At 39.1% G+C, this 21,231-nt stretch overlaps 1 protein-coding gene across 3 annotated transcripts in view; it reads left to right on the plus strand.

Moving 5' to 3' along the window:
* Positions 1–21,231, plus strand: part of HMGCR (3-hydroxy-3-methylglutaryl-CoA reductase) — a 60,865-nt gene that overhangs the window by 38,136 nt on the left and 1,498 nt on the right. The window contains exons 1-19 of one of the 3 annotated variants that reach the window (XM_060093055.1): positions 1,227–1,310; positions 6,554–6,741; positions 7,167–7,278; positions 7,558–7,645; positions 9,196–9,280; positions 10,175–10,280; positions 13,593–13,699; positions 13,804–13,920; positions 14,359–14,507; positions 14,626–14,873; positions 14,985–15,163; positions 16,193–16,387; positions 16,727–16,885; positions 17,027–17,184; positions 17,916–18,021; positions 19,644–19,814; positions 20,118–20,258; positions 20,345–20,503; positions 20,948–21,102. In XM_060093055.1, the coding sequence (XP_059949038.1) occupies positions 6,577–6,741; positions 7,167–7,278; positions 7,558–7,645; positions 9,196–9,280; positions 10,175–10,280; positions 13,593–13,699; positions 13,804–13,920; positions 14,359–14,507; positions 14,626–14,873; positions 14,985–15,163; positions 16,193–16,387; positions 16,727–16,885; positions 17,027–17,184; positions 17,916–18,021; positions 19,644–19,814; positions 20,118–20,258; positions 20,345–20,503; positions 20,948–21,102 (2,600 nt within the window). In that variant the 5' untranslated portion in view covers positions 1,227–1,310; positions 6,554–6,576. Of the gene's footprint in view, positions 1–1,226; positions 1,324–6,553; positions 6,742–7,166; positions 7,279–7,557; positions 7,646–9,195; positions 9,281–10,174; positions 10,281–13,592; positions 13,700–13,803; positions 13,921–14,358; positions 14,508–14,625; positions 14,874–14,984; positions 15,164–16,192; positions 16,388–16,726; positions 16,886–17,026; positions 17,185–17,915; positions 18,022–19,643; positions 19,815–20,117; positions 20,259–20,344; positions 20,504–20,947; positions 21,103–21,231 lie in introns of those variants that run through there. The other 2 variants (XM_060093053.1, XM_060093054.1) reach the window with 2 other exon arrangements.

The raw sequence follows: 21,231 nt of genomic DNA on the forward strand, positions 1-21,231 counted from the left end.
GAAAGTTCCACATATTAATAACACAGGTCACAGAATATGGACATGTTATGGGTGTTCAGAGTAGGGAGAGATGACTGTATTTGAGGGAATCAGGAAACGAGGTGACATATGAAATAGTCCTTGAAGGAGAGTTAGGATTTCAACAGTTGAAATGTGCAAGCATGTCCAGATTAAACAGAGAACATAAACAGGGAGCAAAAAGGTACTGAGTGTGACTGAAAAAAGGTCAGTTACTCTTTTGGCTGAAATGTAGGGTTGACACAGGAAGTAGTGAGAGATACAAGAAATGTGGGGTAGGGCCATACTGGGGTTGCCAGTTTCTTTAATTCAATAGACAATGAGCAACTCTTGGTAATTTGTGGGCAGGCCAACGGAATAATAGTATTGGAAGGTGGAAGCACCTAAGCGTGGAGAGACCAGTTAGGAGAGGCTATTGCATTATTTCAGGCAAGAGATAATAAAGGTCTGCAGCAGGGAGGGATCAGAGGGAAAGCAGACACGACAAAGGCACATTTCAGAGCGAATCGACAGTCTGTAACTAGTGCCTTGTGCTGTAGGGAGAGAGGGAGAGAAGGGGGGAAGAGAAGGAGGGAGGTGGGGGAAGAGAAGAAGGGAGAGAGGGAGGGAGAGAGAAACCCCATGACTGGAGCCATTTACACTATTTACAGGAATGGGTAAATCACAGGAAAGTGTCGGTTTGGGTTTCGGAAATGGGTCAGCTTGAGGTTTGGATTGCTTCTTGCTGCCACCTTCCCTTTTGTACATCCTGGTTTTCAGGGCCACCTCCACCTCTCTCCACTAAGTAATTGTGCATTCTATCCTTGACCTGACCCTGCGTTTATCTTCACGCCCCAGTTCTGCTCCCTACTACTCCTGGCCATTGTACTCTCACAGCCACAATGACCCCAGCTCAGGTCCTGGGCTGTAGGACACTCCACCCGCCAGATCCCCTATCGTCTTCGCCTAGGCAGCTTCCATGCGTGCACCCCCACGGCTCTGTGACCAATAGGCAGGCCCTAGTGCTGGGGTTCGACTGGCTATTGGTTGGCTGAGCCATGGTGAGAGGTGGTGCGGTGCCCGTTCTCAGCACGGGTGAGAGCTGTGGGCGGTTGTTAAGGCGACTGTTCGTGACGTAGCGCCGTCCGGCCGAGCAACCCCCAGATGATTGGCTAGACGATCGGACGATCCTTCCTTATTGGTCACAGGCTCGTCCGGCTCCGAGCGTGCGTAGAAGCAAAGGTTCCTTCCGCTCCGCGTTTTCGTTGACTGGAGACGCGCGGAGCGCTAGCTCCCGGGGACTGTGGCCTCTGGTGAGATCGGGAGGTGAGGAGGGCGGCGGTGGGCGGGAGCGGGTTAGGGTCGTGTAGGTGGCGGTTCTCGAGTTCCGTCCGGCCCTGGAAAGGGGCAGCCGGCGCCTCCTGCCGACCCGGGGGGAGCTGCGCTGGCGGCTTTGCCCGGGGTGGCGCCCCGGTCCCGCGGGGACTGCGAGGAGACGTCCTTGACACGCGGCCGGCCGAGTGGCGGCCCGCATCTATGCCGGGGAGCCCGCGGGCCAGGCTGGGCCAGAGGGGCGGGCGGCGGGCCGGCCTCTTCTGGGCTCCCGTCTCCATCGGTGGACCGGCGGGGCGTCGCCGCGTTCGCTGGCCCTGTCCGAAGTTGGCGGTGCTGGCCAAGCAGTCACGATCGTCGGGGCGGAAAGGGTGCCAGGCAGGGTGATCTCGGAGTCCCCTTGATTCGAGGAATGCTGGTGGGCTGTGGGGCAGCCAGGCCCGCAGGTCGGGGAGGGAACGCGAGAAGGTCTATCAGGTGTGGGCGTTCACGCCCAGGCTTGCAGTTATCACTGGGCTCACGCCCTGGCGCTGCTGTTCGTCAGCACCTTAAATGCTGCTGACTAGCTCAGAGCCGTGAAAGAACCGTGGATCTGCATAGATGCGTCCGGTTATTTCCAGGAGAAACGGATTGAGAGGATGCAGAACCCAAGGTAGAGACTTGCCCGAAGACGTCAACGATTCTTCTTCTTCTTCTTCTCCTTTCTCTCCTTCTTCTTCTTCCTCTCCTTTTTCTTCTTCTTCTCCTCCTCCTTTTTTTTTCCCCCCAGTGGGCGTAGTCTCCTTGGTGCTGATTGCTGATGTCCTTTAGTCTAAACCTTGTAGGTTTTTCAGAATATTTGGTTTTGGTATTTTGATAAGGAAGAACGTACCTTGGAGACTCACAAATAGAACAGTCAGTTTTTGCAGTAGGAGGAGGTTGATGTACTTCATCTTAAATGGTCGTTTGAAATTTTTCAGGTCTTTGAGGACATGCCTTCTTAGACTTGGTCCTGAAAAGTTATGGGAAACATCTGTTTCCAGGCCGTACTAAGTAATCGTGTAAAATTTTAGCATCACGCAATGTAGAGAATGTATTTTTTTTGTTTGCTTGTGAATTAATTTTTTTCTCCGTGCAATGAAAGACATTTTTTGATTTAGAGGTAACCTAGAAAGGCCCAGAGTGTACTTTGGGGATAGACTGGATTGTGAGGGCCTGCTTGGTTGTAGTGTCTTTCCAATTTGTGATAAACTTGGCTGTAAAGACAATGGGAGTTAGTAATATGAAGGCTTGAAAAATGTGCAAAGATTACATCATTAACATGTGAAAACGGTTGTGTGTGTGGCATAAGCATTTCAAGATGAAGTGTGTGTGCACGCATGTGCATGTGCTCTTTTTATTCTTGTATGATCCAGTTTCTAGGCCATGGATAGATTAACACATCTATATCACTATCTATTTAGGTTGACCATATGAAATTGCTGATATTTGACATTTGACCATTTTTCCCATACAAAAAATAGCAGTTTCATATGGTTCACTTCGTACTTGCCTTTGTTTTAAAGAACTTTGGAGCTCTAGCTTCATAAGTGAATAAAAAGATATGTGACTTACACAGAGGCACACCATGTCATAGAATTGGGTGTAGAATTCAGGTTTCCTGATTCCAGTGTGAGAATTTTTTTTTTCCATAGGATACTGGGTTGAGCAGCAGAATTCTCGATCCTGTTGGAATTAAAAATGACTCCGTACAAGACATGGTTTATTTATTTATTTGTTTATTTATTTATTTTGGGCTGCGTTGGGTCTCTGTTGCTACGCGCGGGCTTTCTCTAGTTGCGGTTGAGCGGGGGCTGCTCTTTGTTGCGGTATGTGGTCTTCTCATTGCGGTGGCTTCTCTTGTTGCAGAGCATAGGCTCTAGGTGCACGGGCTTCAGTAGTCGTGGCTCACGGGCTTCAGCAGTTCTGGTGCACAGGCTTAGTTGCTCCGCGGCATGTGGGATCTTCCCGGACCAGGGCTCGAACCTGTCACCCCTGCATTGGCAGGCGGATTCTTAACCACTACGCCACCAGGGAAGTCCCCTACATGGTTCTTGCCTTCAAAGAGACAAAACGTACACAGCAATTAATATGAGAACAGTGTAAGATAGTGTATAATCAAATACTGGAATGTGTAGCACAGGAAGAGTGCTGAGTGGGAGGAAAGAATCAGAGTAGGATGCCAAAGCATCTTTTTCTGCAATTGGCCATAGTAGATGGTTTTTGTAGCATATTGAATTAGAGTTTGGGAATTCAATTTAATTTAAATTATCCATTCTTTTGAATAATCTGTGAAATGTTTGCAGCATACTTCAGTCTGAATAAGCAAGGCATAAATTGCCTAACTTGATTTTTTAAACTAAAATTCATTTTTATTGCAGCATGGCCTAAATACTGTACTTTGAATTGGCATGAGCTGTCTATTGCCTGCTAGTGCCACTTGCAACTGCTGATGAGGTTGGAAGATTGGATTCCATGGCATTTAAATGATTTGCATAATCATAGGGAAATGGGGAGGGTGCTAGTGTGAATTGTGCAATTATAGTTACTTTTGACACACCTTTGTACATTTGGTTACTCATTTTGTATTTCCAAATAGGTGAGGTTCTCTGTGTTTGGGGATGGTTTATGGGATCATGTCACGGGATCATGTGTAAATCTTTTCTGGAATGTTGCAAAGATGACTTTACACTTAGGAAAGAAATGTTCCAGTATTGACAATGCTACCATGAAGCTTTTGAGGGAAAACATAATGTCCCTAATACATAATTATAGATTAATAATGCTAAACCTATTTGTGATCAAATTGGGGTGCCTTCTTGCTAGCAGCTCAGATTTTAATTCAACCAAATTAACTTTTTAATAGTGAAGAATACATTTTCTTGTTAAGGGAATATTCTAAATTGAGAGAGATTGGGGGGAGAGAGTGTTATAAACTTTGACCTAGTTTCAAAATGTGTTTTTAGTTAATTCATTTTCTGTAACACTGATGCTAGTTGATCCTTTAGACTAGTTGATAGGGTTTTGTTTTTAAATATAAGGAAGTTATGTGATAGAAGGCTGTCATGAAAATCTAGGCTCTTATGAGGCTTTTAGTTGAAATGAAGTAGAGTTCAAATCTAAGATATGATTAATATTCTCCAGTACTTTAAGTCCAAGTCCCTGCTAATTTAATAGAAAGTATGTTCGTTATTGTTCATTTTCCAGGATAATATAGGAAATGTATAGCCTCTCTTCCCCACCCCATCCTCCCTTAATATGTTCTCTGAATGCAGAGAACTGGGGGGCTTGAAGTGGGGGAGTTATATCCATATCTTTAAAAAAGTCATCTTGGGCTTCCCTGGTGGCGCAGTGGTTGAGAGTCCGCCTGCCGATGCAGGGGACACGGGTTCGTGCCCCGGTCTGGGAAGATCCCACATGCCGCGGAGCAGCTGGGCCCATGAGCCATGGCCGCTGGGCCTGCGCGTCCGGAGCCTGTGCTCTGCGGTGGAAGAGGCCACAACAGTAAGAGGCCCGGGTACCGCAAAAAAAAAAAAAAAGTCATCTTTAGGTCTGTTTCAAGATGTGTCAATAAAATGCATGCTACTGTAGCTTAAGAATTTATTTTTAATTAGCAGGTATTTGTTGAGCAACTGCTATGTATGAATGCAATGTGCTGGAGGATGAAATGAGCAATAGGCCTCAGGGAGGAAGGTTGAAAAAGCCTGAATAAACACAGGCAGATGCATGGCACATTTATACATTTCAGTGACCCGCCTGCCTTTTAAAATTGAGACCCACAATAAGAAATACATGTTATGTCAGAAGCCAGTACAAACACTCATATGTATAATTTCATGAAACGTAATGTTTCAAAAAATAATATCTACCCATACCACGTCTTACCCACAGCTTTTTTCTCTTTTTCCTTTTATTTTAAAATATTTGTTCTGACTCATAAACTTGATTTCATGATCTCATCAATCCAGTGAAGGGTTGTGACCTGCGGTTTGGAAACCAGGTATCTATTTGGTGGCCTGGTGTGGCTGAAATGTAGAGAATAGAGAACATTGAGTGATGCAGTGAGAGGTGACGCTTAGTAATTGCTTTGGTTTGTAAAAGCATCTCTTATTTTCTTTTCCCTAACACTTTAAATAGATTAATGCTTTATTTTCCTTAATTTGGTGCCTTTTTATTTTCCTTCAATAAATGAATCACTTTCTTAATTATTACCATAAATGTGAGATTCATTTGAATTCTTGATAGTCTGTCAATCAGTGGCCTTAAAATTAAATCTTAATTGATTTTTATGGGTAGTTAATATGCTTTATCATAAGCACTAATTTTAGTGTAAGGCTTGCAAGTTCCTATATTAGAGATTAATAACTATACTAGATTTTTTTAAAAATCAGAATATCAAAATTATTATTACTATTATTTAGCCAGCAAACATGGAAAAGTTTTGCCATGGTAGTCATTAGGTCAAAATAACCCATATTCTGTTGGGAATTTTTCAATGCTGTAGATGTCTAGTTTGGCCAGCCATCCTCTTATTCTAGTACTGTTCTAGCATTTTTATTAAATGCTGTTAAAGTTTGGGAAAAGACCTCTGGTGACAGCAGCATTAGGAAGGTTTATTAAACATTTTGACATACTATGCCATGTGTTTTATGGAATGGAAAAGTCTAATGGACTCCTGCCCTTGAAGAGCTTTATAAACTAAGATAATGATTTACAGGAGGACGCTGAACAAGTAGATTGTTTGGTATTTACCTTTTTTCTGCATAACTAGAATGTAGAGAATGAAGAGGGTGCTTATATGCATTTTGTGTCAGGGTAATCAGAAAATAAATGTGAATGGTTGTTTCTCACTTTTGTTTTGTGCTTTATTGCTCTCCTCCTTGCCTCAGATAATAATCGGGCTGAGGTATTATTTGGTTTGATCTTAAATGCTCGAATTCATACAACTGGTAAGAAAAAGCTGCTTTTAAGTTGTTAGTGAATAATAGAGGATTTAAGTATTGTGAGTAAAGAAGTAATAATAGTCCTCTTATTTTAATTTTGTAATTATTTTCCAGAATTATAAGGAATACTGTCAAATAGTTTTATTCTTAATATACAAGACACTGCATACAAATCAGGGTTTACAATGCACTTTTCCTTAAAATGTTTCCTTAAGAATACAGTGAGCTGTATACTAAGTGTTCATACTTGATATTCCTTCCAGAATCCAGGGATTCTTCAGCTACAATGTTGTCGAGACTTTTCCGAATGCATGGCCTCTTTGTGGCTTCCCATCCCTGGGAAGTCATAGTGGGGACGGTGACACTGACCATCTGTATGATGTCCATGAACATGTTTACTGGTAACGATAAGATCTGTGGTTGGAATTATGAATGTCCAAAGTTTGAAGAGGTTTGTGAGATTAATCTGATTATTGACTAAATACATTTTGAATTTCTAAAGAGTGTCTCCTTTTACAGACCACATAATTTAAAAAACTTATGAGTAAAATTTTTATTTCAGTATTCATAACTTTCATTTACTTTTATAATATGGAAATGCACTGGAAATACTTTTCTTTTGCTTTTGGTATACAAATGAGTGTAATTGACTTTACTTGAGAAATATAGCTTTCATAAGTGACTAACATTGAAAAATGATCGGCTTAAACATTAGATTGTTTAAAAATTGGGAGTAAATTTTTGATTTGCCTTGTAATATTTTATCTGACTTGTGCCTAAATTTATACTGTCATGATGATATGTAAACTAATGATGCATGCAAAATAAAAATTCTTATTTTTGATTTGGATTTTTCTTTTCTATCTCTCCCAATAGGATGTCTTGAGCAGTGATATCATAATTCTGACAATAACACGATGCATAGCAATCCTGTATATTTACTTCCAGTTCCAGAATTTACGCCAACTTGGATCAAAATATATTTTGGGTAATAATTTTATATATTAACCTTTTTGTGTGCTATCAAATTTTTGATTTACTGTGGAAATTTACCTGTTTGTTTAAATCATGTGTGTGGAAATGTGTGTGCTGCATGTATTCAATAGTTTCATTTCTTTTTATTCAAGTTAGATGTTCTGCTATTTGAGACCTTAATAATCTGGAGAAAACAGTATTATTTCTCTCAGAATATCGTATGGGACTGTATGTTATTGTGTGTGTAAAAAAGGCTGAAGTTTTTTCAGTTTGCTGAACTTTGTCATTTTAGGTATTGCTGGACTCTTCACAATTTTCTCAAGTTTTGTATTCAGTACAGTTGTCATTCATTTCTTAGATAAAGAATTGACAGGCTTGAAGTAAGTATTTAAGCATAAATATACTTTCTTTCAAAATATATTGTTAAGAACTGTTCTTCTCTATGATATAAAGCATTATAGTATATAAATTATCAAAAGTTTATAGAAAATATGGGAAAATTTTTCATGTAATCATTTAGCTAATTTTAATACCTGTTAATGTTTTAGTATATATCCTATCCCACTTTTTTATACTTAAATAAAACTTCTGAGATCATACTGTATATACTGCTTTATAACTTTTTTGCTTTATAATAGTTTATCAACACCTTTGCATGTCCTTAATGCTAAACTAAATTATTTGTAATAGCTGTCTAGTATTCCCCTATCCTCTAGGTTGGATTGTTAGGTTATTTAATTTCCCCCATTAATAACAACACTGTGATAAATGTCTTTGTAGCTAAATTTTTGTTTGTATTCATAGTCATTTTCTTAGGATACATTCCTAGGAGTGAAACAGTGGCTGTGTAGGTTTTTAGGGCTTTTAAGTGCTGTTATTGCCAATTTGTTCTCTAGAAAGATTGCTCAGTTTATTCTTCTATAGATAGTAATTAATGAAAAAAGAATTGCATACAGTATACAGGTTTCCCCTGCTATCTGAAAGTACAGCTTTCCTATGAAACCTTTTGTAAGTGAAGAAGCAATTGCCTTGGGACACATCTTTGAAGGGACGCACACAATAAATCAAGGTAAAGCACAGTGCTCACAGACACAGTTCAAAGCTATGGCAGCTTGGTGCTGAGATGCTAAGTGTAGTTCCCAGGCAGTGCCGTTCTCTCTGCTCCAGGTACCCACTGCCTCTATAACGGTTCCCTGCAAAACAAACACTGAATGCTATTTTCACTTTTCACCTTTTTTTGTCAAAGTGAAAACCTTGTTTGGATTTCTTTTGGTTAGCAAAAATGTAGGTCTTTCATAAAAGTGAAGTGGCGTAAAGCAAACTTTCGAAAAGTGGGGGACACCTGTATTCCTCTTTTTCCCCCATGTTGATTCACAAGGACACATTTTTTTTTAACTAAGGATGATATTTTTTTTTTTTTTTTTGCGGTATGCGGGCCTCTCACTGCTGTGGCCTCCCCCGTTGCGGAGCACAGGCTCCGGACGCGCAGGCTCCGGACGCGCAGGCTCAGCGGCCATGGCTCACGGGCCCAGCCGCTCCGCGGCATATGGGATCCTCCCAGACCGGGGCACGAACCCGTATCCCCTGCATCGGCAGGCGGACTCTCAACCACTTGCGCCACCAGGGAGGCCCAAGGATGATATTTTGCTATAGAATTATCAAAAGGTGTTTCTGTATAAATATATTTACATTTTTAACATTAAAAATATTCTTAAATATTTTGAGTGACTAATATATTTAGCTTTGAGGATGTCAAAGGAATATAGGTTATACCTTTTGGTCTGCAGAGGTAACACATGCCAGAGCTCATACAAGGCATGGGACGAGGAGTGGGGGGGGAGTTTTGTTTTAGGAAGGGATTTTTCGGTAATATTTTTTCTTTTGTTAAATAATACCTGATCATCTTGTTTTCTTTTTTTTCTTCCCCCAGTGAAGCTTTGCCCTTCTTCCTACTGCTGATTGACCTTTCCAGAGCAAGTGCATTAGCAAAGTTTGCCCTCAGTTCCAACTCACAGGTATTATTTATAAGACATGAATGTTAGTAATATCCTTTTTTTCAGATTGTTTACATTAATAGGAAAGATTAATAGTTTCTTCACAGTCCAAGATTCAGGAATTGCCTGCAATTTTGTCAAGTCCTAAGACTGGTCTTCCTAGGAACCCTAGGAACTGTCCCATTTATCTGACAACTCAGTTGTAATTCCACAGCTTCTAGAATTTGGAATCTTCCCTGTTTTCCTTTTTGAAGTTTTCAGAATGTAAGGTATTATGTCTTTTGGATAAATTAGAGTATCTACCTAGTGAAACATACCAGAGAACAGACAGGATCTAATGGAAGAATCTCAGGGTAGATAGATTTCTAAACCCTGTGAATTAACACTAGCGTTATTTCCCATCTAAAGTTTTATCTTGGTGTTCATTAGTCACTTTAAAGAATGTAACATTTTTAATAATACTGAGTAACTGAGTATAAAATATTGTGTACTTCTGCCCTGATTATGTATTTGATATTTATGATGATTTGAGCATTTTGACAAGGATATTTAGGTTTCATAATACTAATATGATCTCAAAAAATTTGCAACTAAGAACTTCTGTCGGTGGTAGCCAAAGTATAAAATGTAGGATTTATGTGGGATTTAAATGGCAGGATTAATGCACCACTTCAAAGGAATCTTCCTAAGAAATATCTCGTTCAGTGGACGGGGAAAGCAGGGCAGTGTATATATTCTTCTTTCTCTAGTCCTCTATATTATCCTTTGTATCTGGAATGCCTGTTAGTCTTATCATATTGTGTATTTTATTCTTAATATAGTAGATTAGGTTTAGTAGAAGCCCTGGGATGCTCTAACATTTTTAAAAGTTACTTTGTACCTTACCCTCATTGATATGTTTGGTCTGTGTTTTAGGATGAAGTAAGGGAAAATATTGCTCGTGGGATGGCAATTTTAGGTCCCACATTCACCCTTGATGCTCTTGTAGAATGTCTTGTGATTGGAGTTGGTACCATGTCAGGTTTGTAAACAGTTTTTAATATATTTTAAAATGAGTTTGTAGAAGAGAAAAAGGAATATATTAAATTGTATCAATTACTCTTAAATTCTGACTTTTAAAAGTCTGACATTACTCTTAAAATTTTTTAATTGTATGACTATGTAGGTATATCTGATCTGACCTTATGTCTCTCTGCTTTAGCAAAAACTTAGTAGGTTACCGATTTCTTTTCTTTTTTTTACATTAATTAATTATTTTAAATATTTGGCTCTGTTAGGTCTTTGTTGCTGTGGGCGGGCTTCCTCTAGTTGCATTGAGCGGGGGCTACTCTTCGTTGCGGCACGCGGGCTTCTCATTGCAGTGGTTTCTCTTGTTGCGGAGCACGGGCTCTAGGCACGTGGGCTTCAGTAGTTGTGGCATGTGGACTCAGTAGTTGTGGCTCACGGGCTCTAGAGCACAGGCTCAGAAGTTGTGGCGCATGGTCTTAGTTGCTCTGCAGCGCGTGGGATCTTCCCAGACCAGGGCTTGAACCCATGTCCCCTGCGTTGGCAGGTGGATTCTCAACCGCTGCACCACCCGGGAAGTCCCCTGATTTATTTTCACTCTTACTATCGCATCATCTTTTCCTGTGCTCCACTTTTTTGATGACTTTAAGGTGTTTTTATTTGCTTTTTGTTTGGTTTTTAACCAAGATTGTATCCTAGGCTCATTTAGAAAGCATCATCCAGCCTCTACTGTTGTCTGGACTAAATTAATGACTTGGTTCCTTGTGTTTTAATTGTCATGTAGGAGACAGTGCAAAAGTCAGGAGGTGGACAGATCTAAGTTGGGTCCACCTAACTGAGTGGTTAGGAAGATTTAATAAGACAGTATGCAGTACATCTTAGCACTTAGCCAGCACTGACCTCAGCACATATGTTTCTTCATCCTTAATTGGATAGTAGAGAATGAGATATTAAATATCAAACACAGGACTCCATTATATAGGACAAAAATTATGGCCTCATATGGAAATTTGCCAGAATGAATATATCATGCTGTTGTCAAGTTTTCCTAATCAACTAAGACTAGATTTTATGGCTTTCTCATGAGGGTCACACTTAGTTAACTACTATTCTAGTGTATTTCCTGGTGCCTTAGTGCCCTCAATAAGGGGTTTCATTCTTTCAGAAGTATATTATCTAACTTTTAAGAGAGTAGTTAGTTGCTATTATTGGTTGAGGTCTGTTCACTAGATAGTATGTTAAATATATATAATGTTTCTTCTAACTTTCTGATGGTAAATTTATTATTTATTCAGTTATTTTACCTGTCATTCAAAGTTTATTTAGCAAAGATTTTTTTTAATTATTTTTTTTAATGTACATTTCTTAAAATTTACTCTTTTTGGGTATAGTTTTGAGTATCGACAAAGATGTAGTCATGTAACTGTCACCACAATCAAGAAAAAATGTTTTTGATCAGGTGAAAAATATACCTATGTGATTTTATACAAGCAGAACAGTATATAAGAAGATGAGAGGCTTAGCTAGGAACGGGTAGTGGGCTGTGAAACCAAGGATTATTCATTTGAAACTGATGTGGAAAGCAGTGGAGACTGATGTGGAAAGTAGGGTGATGAGTTTGGTCATAAGTCAGAGCAGTGGACAAAGGAAGTGATTAGATTTGATGTTGGAAAAGCCAGCTAGGAGGCATTTACAGCCATACAGAAGTGGTAAAATTAGGGATTTGGCTTAGGGTAGAATAAAAGGACAGATTTAACACATACTAACTAGGAAGTAAACCTTTGGAAAGCCAGTAAACAAATTTTTTTTAAGTCTTTACTTCTTGGAACTTGTAGATTGGTGCTGTCTCCTTGTAGTAAAAAAGTGGCACAAAGAGGCTGTGCCACTGGGACAGAATAAGGAAGAATGCCTGAAGAACCTGGGACGACAGTGGTTACTGATGTACAAAGGGAAGGAGTAGGTAGCCAGGTGGTAAAAAGCAGTGGTCAATATGGCTTTGATAGTCTCAAGTTTGAAGAGATTACAATTTGGCTACTTTTTAAATAGAGGTTGTTCATAATGCTTTTGTCATTGTAATTTTGTATTCTCTTGAATTTCTGCATTTGAGGGTAATAGCTATAGAATTTTTAGAAAATACAATGTATGCTTTTTTTCTATTATTTAGTCAAATGATCTATTACGATTCAGAAAATAAAATACAACATTGAGGTTTTTTTTGTATTACTCTAGTTAGCAGTTTTTATGGGAGAAGGGAATCAATTTTTATATGTATTTCAAAAATTTTTATATTTAATGTGAATAACATCAGAAAATGTTTTATATATATATATATATATATATATATATATTTTTTTTTTTTTTTTTTTTTTTTTCGGTACGCGGGCCTCTCACTGTTGTGGCCTCTCCCGTTGCGGAGCACAGGCTCCGAACGCTCAGGCCCAGCGGCGATGGCTCACGGGCCCAGCCGCTCTGTGGCATGTGGGATCTTCCCGGACCAGGGCACGAACCCACAACCCCTGCATCGGCAGGCGGACTCTCAACTACTGCGCCACCAGGGAAGCCCAGAAATATGTTTTATATTTTATATTCAAGTTTATTTGTGAAGAGAGGGAGTAGGATTTGGTAATCTAATCTTTCCCCAGCTCTGTTCCCTTCTATTTGAGAAGATTACCGAGTGATACCGCAAGCATTTTGTAATGGAACATTTGTTAACTTTGGATCTTGGGTTGCCTTTTTGCATTATATCATTTTTCAAACAGATCAATGAAATGAACGAAAATTGTAAGAACATCAGTAGACACCACAGAGGTTATATTGAAAATAGAGCTGAGTAGTACACATAAAATATTTATTATGATACTATATCAGGAATGGTATAACTAGCAGTGTGGTTTTTACAAAAAGTCCTTGGTCCACAGGTGAATTGCTTTTGTGGTGATGAGTGGGATTGGATCAGTAGTATAACGGAGTGGGAGGAGTTTGCTCCATTAGAGTTGACTGTCCTTGATATCCTATCTCAAAACAGAGTACTACCATTTGATCAAAGGGGATGATCAGAGGGATATTAAACACTGCCGTGCCTGGCATTGTGACGCTGGGGACATGGGAGAAGCCAAAGTCTCTGCCTTCGAGGAAGTTATCCTCTGTGTGCTCAGGCTTCACAGCACCTCTGAGTTTCCAATTCTTTTTCCAGTAGATGGCAAAGAGCTTAACATACTAATACTTCCATGTATTTGTCTACCTATAGGAAGAGTCCTTGTGATGTATGCAGCATCAGAAATACACATACTTCTTTACTAGCCAATGCATTTAATTTTTCTCTAACCAGGGGTGCGTCAACTTGAAATTATGTGCTGCTTTGGCTGCATGTCAGTTCTCGCCAACTACTTCGTGTTCATGACTTTCTTCCCAGCGTGTGTGTCCTTGGTTTTAGAGGTAAGAGCAGTTCTTACTTATACTAGTAGAAGAGTAATATTTTTCATATTAGTTCACCTAAAGAAAATTAGCACCTTCTAACGTAGTGCTGACTTACTTTGTAGCTTTCTCGGGAAAGCCGCGAGGGTCATCCAATTTGGCAGCTCAGCCATTTTGCCCGAGTTTTAGAAGAAGAAGAAAATAAACCAAATCCTGTTACTCAGAGGGTTAAGATGATTATGGTAATTATACAGTTTTATTCTTCTTTCATTATTTTTGGTTCCAATATCATATTCTGCTTTTCAATTTTTTTCCTTCTTATTGTCTTTGTGCAATTTTTGTGCAGTTTTTGGCTCTTTCACTGATGTTCCTCTTCCCTTTTTTTTTTTCCTATCTTTTTTTCTCATTTCTTTGAGGCCCCTGGTTTTCTCTCTGCCCTAAATAGATTTTTCAAGTTCTTCCACTTTACCTCTCTTTGAAAATCTGTTCTTTTTTTGGGAATGTTTTCAGCCGTTCAGTGGAGCCATTGCTTTAGTCAGTCACATAGCAAGCCTGGGTCTTTCTTTTCATGGTAAGGGAGGCCATGGGAGGATGGTAGTGTTTAATTATCCAGTTGCACAGGATGAGTTTAGGTTCCATTGATATGCAGAGGATACATGATTTTTACATTTTTATTTCAGTCTCTAGGCTTAGTTCTTGTTCACGCTCACAGTCGCTGGATAGCCGATCCTTCTCCAGCAGACAATTCTAAGGTTTCTTTAGGATTGGATGAAAATGTGTCGAAGAGAATTGAACCAAGTGTTTCCCTATGGCAGTTTTATCTCTCTAAGTAAGTTCCCCGAGCCCTACTTTGTTGTCTATGAATCATAGCACTCTATGCTACTGAGAGTTTAGGTGTGCCTTTTGTATTTGAGTAATAACATTTTAATTTGCTTTCTTTTATTCAGAATGGTCAGCATGGATATCGAACAAGTTATTACCCTAAGTTTAGCTCTCCTTCTGGCTGTCAAGTATATCTTCTTTGAACAAGCAGAGACAGAATCTACACTCTCGTTAAAAAACCCTATCACATCTCCTATAGTGACCCAAAAGAAAGTCGCAGACGATTGTTGTAGACGTGACCCTATACTCGTCAGAAATGACCAGAAATTCCATGCAGTGGAGGAGGAGGCCAGGATAAACAGAGAAAGAAAAGGTGATTTCTTATTCTCTTCATTTTCCATTCTTCCACTCTGTTGATTTGTCAAGAAGTCGAGTCGTTTTTAAAAGTTCAGTGTTGTGAGATTTCTTTTGATCTCTTGAACAGTTGAGGTTATAAAACCCTTAGTGGCAGAAACTGACACCTCAAACAGAGCTACATTTGTGGTTGGTAACTCCTCCTTACTGGATACTTCACTGGAACTAGAGACACAGGAACCTGAAATTGAACTTCCCATGGAGCCGCGGCCTAATGAAGAATGTCTACAGATACTTGGGAATGCAGAGGTGAGAAAATAAAACAAACTCAAGCTGGTATCTTTCTTAAGAAAAGGAGCTTTTTTATTAAAGGAAGGAAGGAAGTTATAGCTACTGAGTACCTAAGTTCTGGGCACACTGTTGCATGGTTTACAAGTACTGGTCTCATTTATTCCCGAAAACCTTGTAAGATAGGTGGAATTTTCTCCATTTTTCAGATGAGAAAATGTAGGCTCCAGGAGGGTTAATTAAGTACGTCGCAAAGTAAAACATCTAGGAAATGGTAAAGCTGGGATCAAGAGTCCAAGATTTACTGACTCAAGTGTCACAGTGCTCTTTCTACTTTATTACTGTTTATTAAAGAGATGAGCAACTGCTGTATTCTCATGTGTGTTAAGGCCTAGGAAAGCTTTCACACAGAAATGAACTTCAGAGAAGGAAGAAGGGTTTTGGGGGCTTTTTGTTTGTTTGTTGTGGTATTTTAAAGTAAGCTTGATGCTCCTGAGGAGGCTTATTTTCTTTCTGATGTTTGAACAGGATGTCCTGCTGACAGTCTGCTCATGAGTTAGCGTGACTATTGTGTTCTATCCGTATCTGCTTACTCTGGTTCATTCCTAATTTATGTGCATATGAGTGAGAATAGATTGTGTTTTTCTTCATCAGTTTCCTTTCCCTCATTCTTGTTAACATGTGTACCAGTATCTCAGCTGTCATGCTGTATTACAAAGCTTATAGGGTGGGTGTCAGAATCTTAATTGGAATTTTTTTTTTGTATGAACATCATTTGAAAAATTTAGTGTTTTGGTTTAACATTTGTTTAGTTTTCACATTTTTATAAAGAATTTGTTTTTATTTTGATGTTATTTCTACTTAAATCATCTCCTTCTTCAGAACTTCAAATTCCTTTGGGTTCTTAAAGTACTTGTGTTTTAGTTCTATGGAGAGCACTGTTTGTATTAAATGGTCTATTTATTATGAAGAGTATGAAGTATGGTTCTTCAAGTCTTTTTTCATTTCCCTCTATCCAACCCCCTTCCATTTTTTTCCCCATTTCTTTAGAAAGGTGCAAAATTCCTTAGTGATGCTGAGATCATCCAATTAGTCAATGCTAAGCATATCCCAGCTTACAAATTGGAAACTCTGATGGAAACCTATGAACGAGGTGTATCTATTCGTCGACAGTTACTTTCCAAAAAACTTCCAGAGCCTTCTTCTCTCCAGTATCTGCCTTACAGGGACTATAACTACTCCTTGGTATGTTATTTTCTTGATTTGAGCAGGTTTGCTTTGTAGCTTTAGTCTTTAGTTTTTCAGTCTTCTTCTTGACTTGTCTTTTATACATACATAGTTTCATAAAACATCTTTTTAACTCATTTTACTGTAATTTTGTATTCTGCTTATGATATAGGTCATCAAAATTCAAAAATATTTTTCCTGTTGTTATTTATAGTCATTACTCAAGACTTTTAAAGAGTAAATAAAAAATTTGCTTGAAAAATACACTAAAGCATTAAGTTTGAAGAAAGTTATTAATGACAAGGGCTGGGTGTTTGCTATATAGATTTTCACTTGGTGCCTGACTTTACCTTTTAGGTGATGGGAGCTTGCTGTGAGAATGTTATCGGTTATATGCCCATCCCTGTTGGAGTGGTAGGACCTCTGCGCCTGGATGAAAAAGAATTTCAGGTTCCAATGGCAACAACAGAAGGTTGTCTTGTGGCCAGCACTAATAGAGGCTGCAGAGCAATAGGTGTAAGTTGGCATTTGTATATTTGCCTGTTTTAAGATACACTCTAGGCAGTGAGAAGAAATTTGGGGACAATCAAGGACACCTTTTGGGACAAGCAGAACTGTTTTCACGATTAACGTGCTTTTGTAACATACTCTGCATAGCTTGGTGGAGGTGCCAGCAGCCGAATCCTTGCAGACGGGATGACTCGTGGCCCAGTGGTGCGTTTTCCCCGTGCTTGTGACTCTGCAGAAGTGAAGGCCTGGCTCGAGACACCTGAAGGGTTCACAGTGATAAAGGAGGCATTCGACAGCACCAGCAGGTGTGTGGGGGGGCTTATATGTGCATTTATGTTTATTTCAGAACCAGTGCCATCTTCTAGGATGGCTAAACATAACTGTTAACGTATTGACTGCCTAAGGGGTTGTAATAAAATATCAACTTTAAATCCATTCTTTCAAAATAAGTAATATTAATGCTTGGTTGGGATGGGGGGAGCAGAATGTTGATACAAATGAATATCTCCATAAAGGTTAATTAGAAAAAAATAGTGTGAGCTAGTAAGTTTGTGTGTTGGTTTTACAAGGCTCACTTTGATTAGGCTATTACTTTGCCCTAGAAGAGTTTTGACCAAAACTTGCCCTAGGGCAGAATTGCCTGAGAAAAAGATGTTCCAAGCAGGATAGAGGTAAATATTAGTATAGCAGATTTACTTTGAATACAGAAAATTAAATTTATAAAGAAGTATAATCAATACAAATGATAACCCCACTATAGTTCAAGCTTATATGCTTGTTTTTATTTGGACTTTTAAAGTTTATTTATGATGACATGACTTTCTGCAGCCCTCCCTTCTTGCAGCATGTAAGAATGAGTCAGAGTTGAAGTAGTATTCTAATATAATGTTTCATTAAAGAAGAAGGCACATTTAATATGTAGTCTCCATGAGCTTTCTCTTAGGTGTAAAATGAACCAACTAAGGTAGACTTTAAGATAACTTCCATTTTCTGAAAAAAGTAAAAAATAAAAAGTCTTTGCTTCTTTTATTTACAGATTTGCACGTCTACAGAAACTTCGTATGAGTGTGGCTGGACGCAACCTTTACATCCGTTTCCAGTCGAAGTCAGGTGATGCCATGGGGATGAACATGATTTCAAAGGTGAGCATGGATGGACTATAAGAGAACTTGCAGGAGTGACTGTCCCTGGAGTGGGAGAACAGACTTGCTGTTTACTTTATGCCCTCCTGTACTTTTGAATTTTGTACCATGTACACATACTACTTATGCAAAGAGTTAATTGATTGAAAGATTTTTATTGAAAGGTAAATATTGATTCATGTAACTCATGTTATATAAAGTAGGCATTTGTTGATTGGTGTTGTTTGTATTTGATGTATTTAATTTAGACTTAACATTGTACATGTTCTGGGTCTACTCAGAAGGGCTGGGAGGAATCTGGGGATTTGTTCTTCAAAACTTTCTTAAACCTGAAAGCTGACCTCTTCTAGAGGCTTCAAGACATATTTAAGAAGCCAAGTTCATGTGTGTATAGTTCCTTTAATTATCTCCTTATAAGAAGATTGTGTATAGCTTAAATTTTATTCTACTGATATTTGTTATTAGATAGAAATGTAAAATGTTAAAGTCAATTAGCTAGGCTAATTGTGCTTTACCTGTTATAAGGACTATTCAGAAAGAGAGTATAGTGACTAAATACATACGGTTTAAAAATTTCCAATCAATAGTATAGCAGTTCCTGAAAAAAATAAAAATAGAATTACAAGCAGGGTCTCAAAAAGAGGTTCATATAGCCATGTTCATAGCAGCATTCACAATAGCCAAAAGCTAGAAGCAGCCCAAGTGTCCATCAGCAGATGAATGGATAAATAAAGTGTGGTATGTACATACAGTGGAATGTTATTCAACCCTAAAAAGAAAGGAAATTCTGACACGTGCTAAATGTGGATGAGCCTTGAGGTTCACTTACTAAGTGAAATAGTCTGGTCACAGAAAGACAAATACTGTATGATTCCCACTTAAGAGTTCCCTAGATTAGTTAAATTCATAGGGACTGAAAGAAGGGTGGTTACCAGGGGCTAAGTGGAATGAGGAGTTGTTTAATGGGTATAGAATTTCAGCTTTGCAAGACGAAGAGTTCTGGAGATTGCTTACATACAATGTGGATGTACTTAACACTACTGAACTATACACTTGAAAATAGTTAAGATGGTAAATTCTATGTTATGTGTATTTTACCACAATTTAAAAAAACAAACTTAAATTTCCAATAAGTATGTTTTGTGTTTTTGAAGTGTGAGTTAATTGGATTAATTTAACTTAATTGGAAGTCATTGGAAGGCTTGTTTACATTTTATGTAAATCCTAATGACTTTGCATTAACAACAAGATTTACTTTAATGTCTGACTTCTCTTTACAGGCTCGGTAACTTGGGTCTTTAGGTAACAATTTAATAACTAGAAGAGGGGATTTATTACATGTTGATGGTGGATTGAGTACTCACTCCCCAGTGACATGAATATAGTATTATATTCTCAATGAGTTTTTTTTAATATTCTCATTATATTCTCATCATCCTATTCATCGATGACTACAAAGAACTCCATTTTAATATCTAAAAACGTATTAGGAAAAGATTATTATAGTTATTATATTTAGCAGTGTTAGTATTATTAGACACAAAGCCTCTGATTTATAAATAACTGTGTGTTTTAATATAGTTTTTGTTGTTGCTGTTTGTTTGTTTTTTTTTGGCTAATAGGGTACAGAGAAAGCACTTTCAAAACTTCATGAGCATTTCCCTGAAATGCAGATTCTGGCAGTTAGTGGTAACTATTGTACTGACAAGAAACCTGCTGCTATAAATTGGATAGAGGGAAGAGGAAAGTCTGTTGTTTGTGAAGCTGTAATTCCAGCCAACGTTGTCAGAGAAGTGAGTGATTGGATGACTATTTTATTTTGTTAATCTTTCATTGGATTACAAAATTGGGAAAAGTAATATTAAGGGTTAAGTAAACTTGAATATATGGGTCTGTTTTATCTTATCTCGCCCATCTGCCTGTGGGTGGCATTCACAGGGACAGACCTTACTGATAATCTTTTTATTGAGCATGGGGCTTACATGGGGCCACGTCTACACTCCCTTGTTTTCTGGAGGTACAGAAAGTAGATCTGGGTAACCCACTCCTGAATCTTCTGGGGGAAGATGTAAGATGTGCACCACTCTGTTTTCTAGGTATTAAAGACTACTACAGAGGCCATGATTGAGGTCAACATTAATAAAAATCTGGTGGGCTCTGCCATGGCTGGGAGCATCGGTGGCTACAATGCCCACGCAGCAAACATTGTAACTGCCATCTACATTGCCTGTGGACAGGTGAGGGCGCCAGCCTCCATCTTTCTTGTCTTTCGTTGTTCTAAGTGAGAGAAGTTTTATATTTTTTCCTTTCTGTTTTTTTTAAGGATGCAGCACAGAATGTTGGTAGTTCAAACTGTATTACTTTAATAGAAGCAAGTGGTCCCACAAATGAAGACTTGTATATCAGCTGCACCATGCCATCTATAGAAATAGGGACTGTGGGTGGTGGGACTAACCTGCTCCCTCAGCAAGCATGCCTGCAGGTAAGACTCATGGGGCACAGGCTCCAGTGACCTCAAGCCCAGTTCTGACTCGTTGGGATTCTTTGTGTTTCTACCTGATACCACACATCGCTCCCCTCTCTATTTTAGCCGGTCTTTTCATTCGTTTCCCACCAGCCTAATCCAGTGTGTCCAAGTAAAGCATGTTCAGGCACAGGCTTAGTAAATTGAGAAAGTAGATTAAGAGAGCAAATGATTGTTCATCTGCTCTGAGTAAGTGCACTTCCAGCCAGGCTGTGGATGTTAGGTTCACTGTGGTGTATTCCATTGTTAGTGCTGGCTGTCAGATCTTGGAAATGTAGTACTTCCACTGGAGCCTGGTTCTATTCTAAAGCCATTGTACTTGCCCTCATTTCAGTTGATTGAGTAGGAGGTTGTTGCTGTGCCTTGAAGGGTGAGTCCTGCTGTGTCTGTCCCTGGCTGCAGATGCTAGGTGTTCAAGGAGCGTGCAAAGACAATCCCGGGGAAAACGCCCGACAGCTTGCCCGAATTGTGTGCGGTACAGTGATGGCTGGAGAATTGTCTCTGATGGCAGCATTGGCAGCAGGACATCTTGTCAGAAGTCACATGATTCACAACAGGTAAGACTTAAAGATTTGTTTAATATGTTTTCCCTGTACTTAAAATATGCAGTAGAAAAGCCTACTTCTCAGATACAAGTCCTAACTTAAAATTTTGCGTTCCTGATATTTTGTATATCTCTCCTTTGT

Source organism: Mesoplodon densirostris, chromosome 3 (genome assembly GCF_025265405.1).
Source record: "Mesoplodon densirostris isolate mMesDen1 chromosome 3, mMesDen1 primary haplotype, whole genome shotgun sequence".
In the NCBI taxonomy this organism is placed as follows: domain Eukaryota; kingdom Metazoa; phylum Chordata; class Mammalia; order Artiodactyla; family Ziphiidae; genus Mesoplodon; species Mesoplodon densirostris.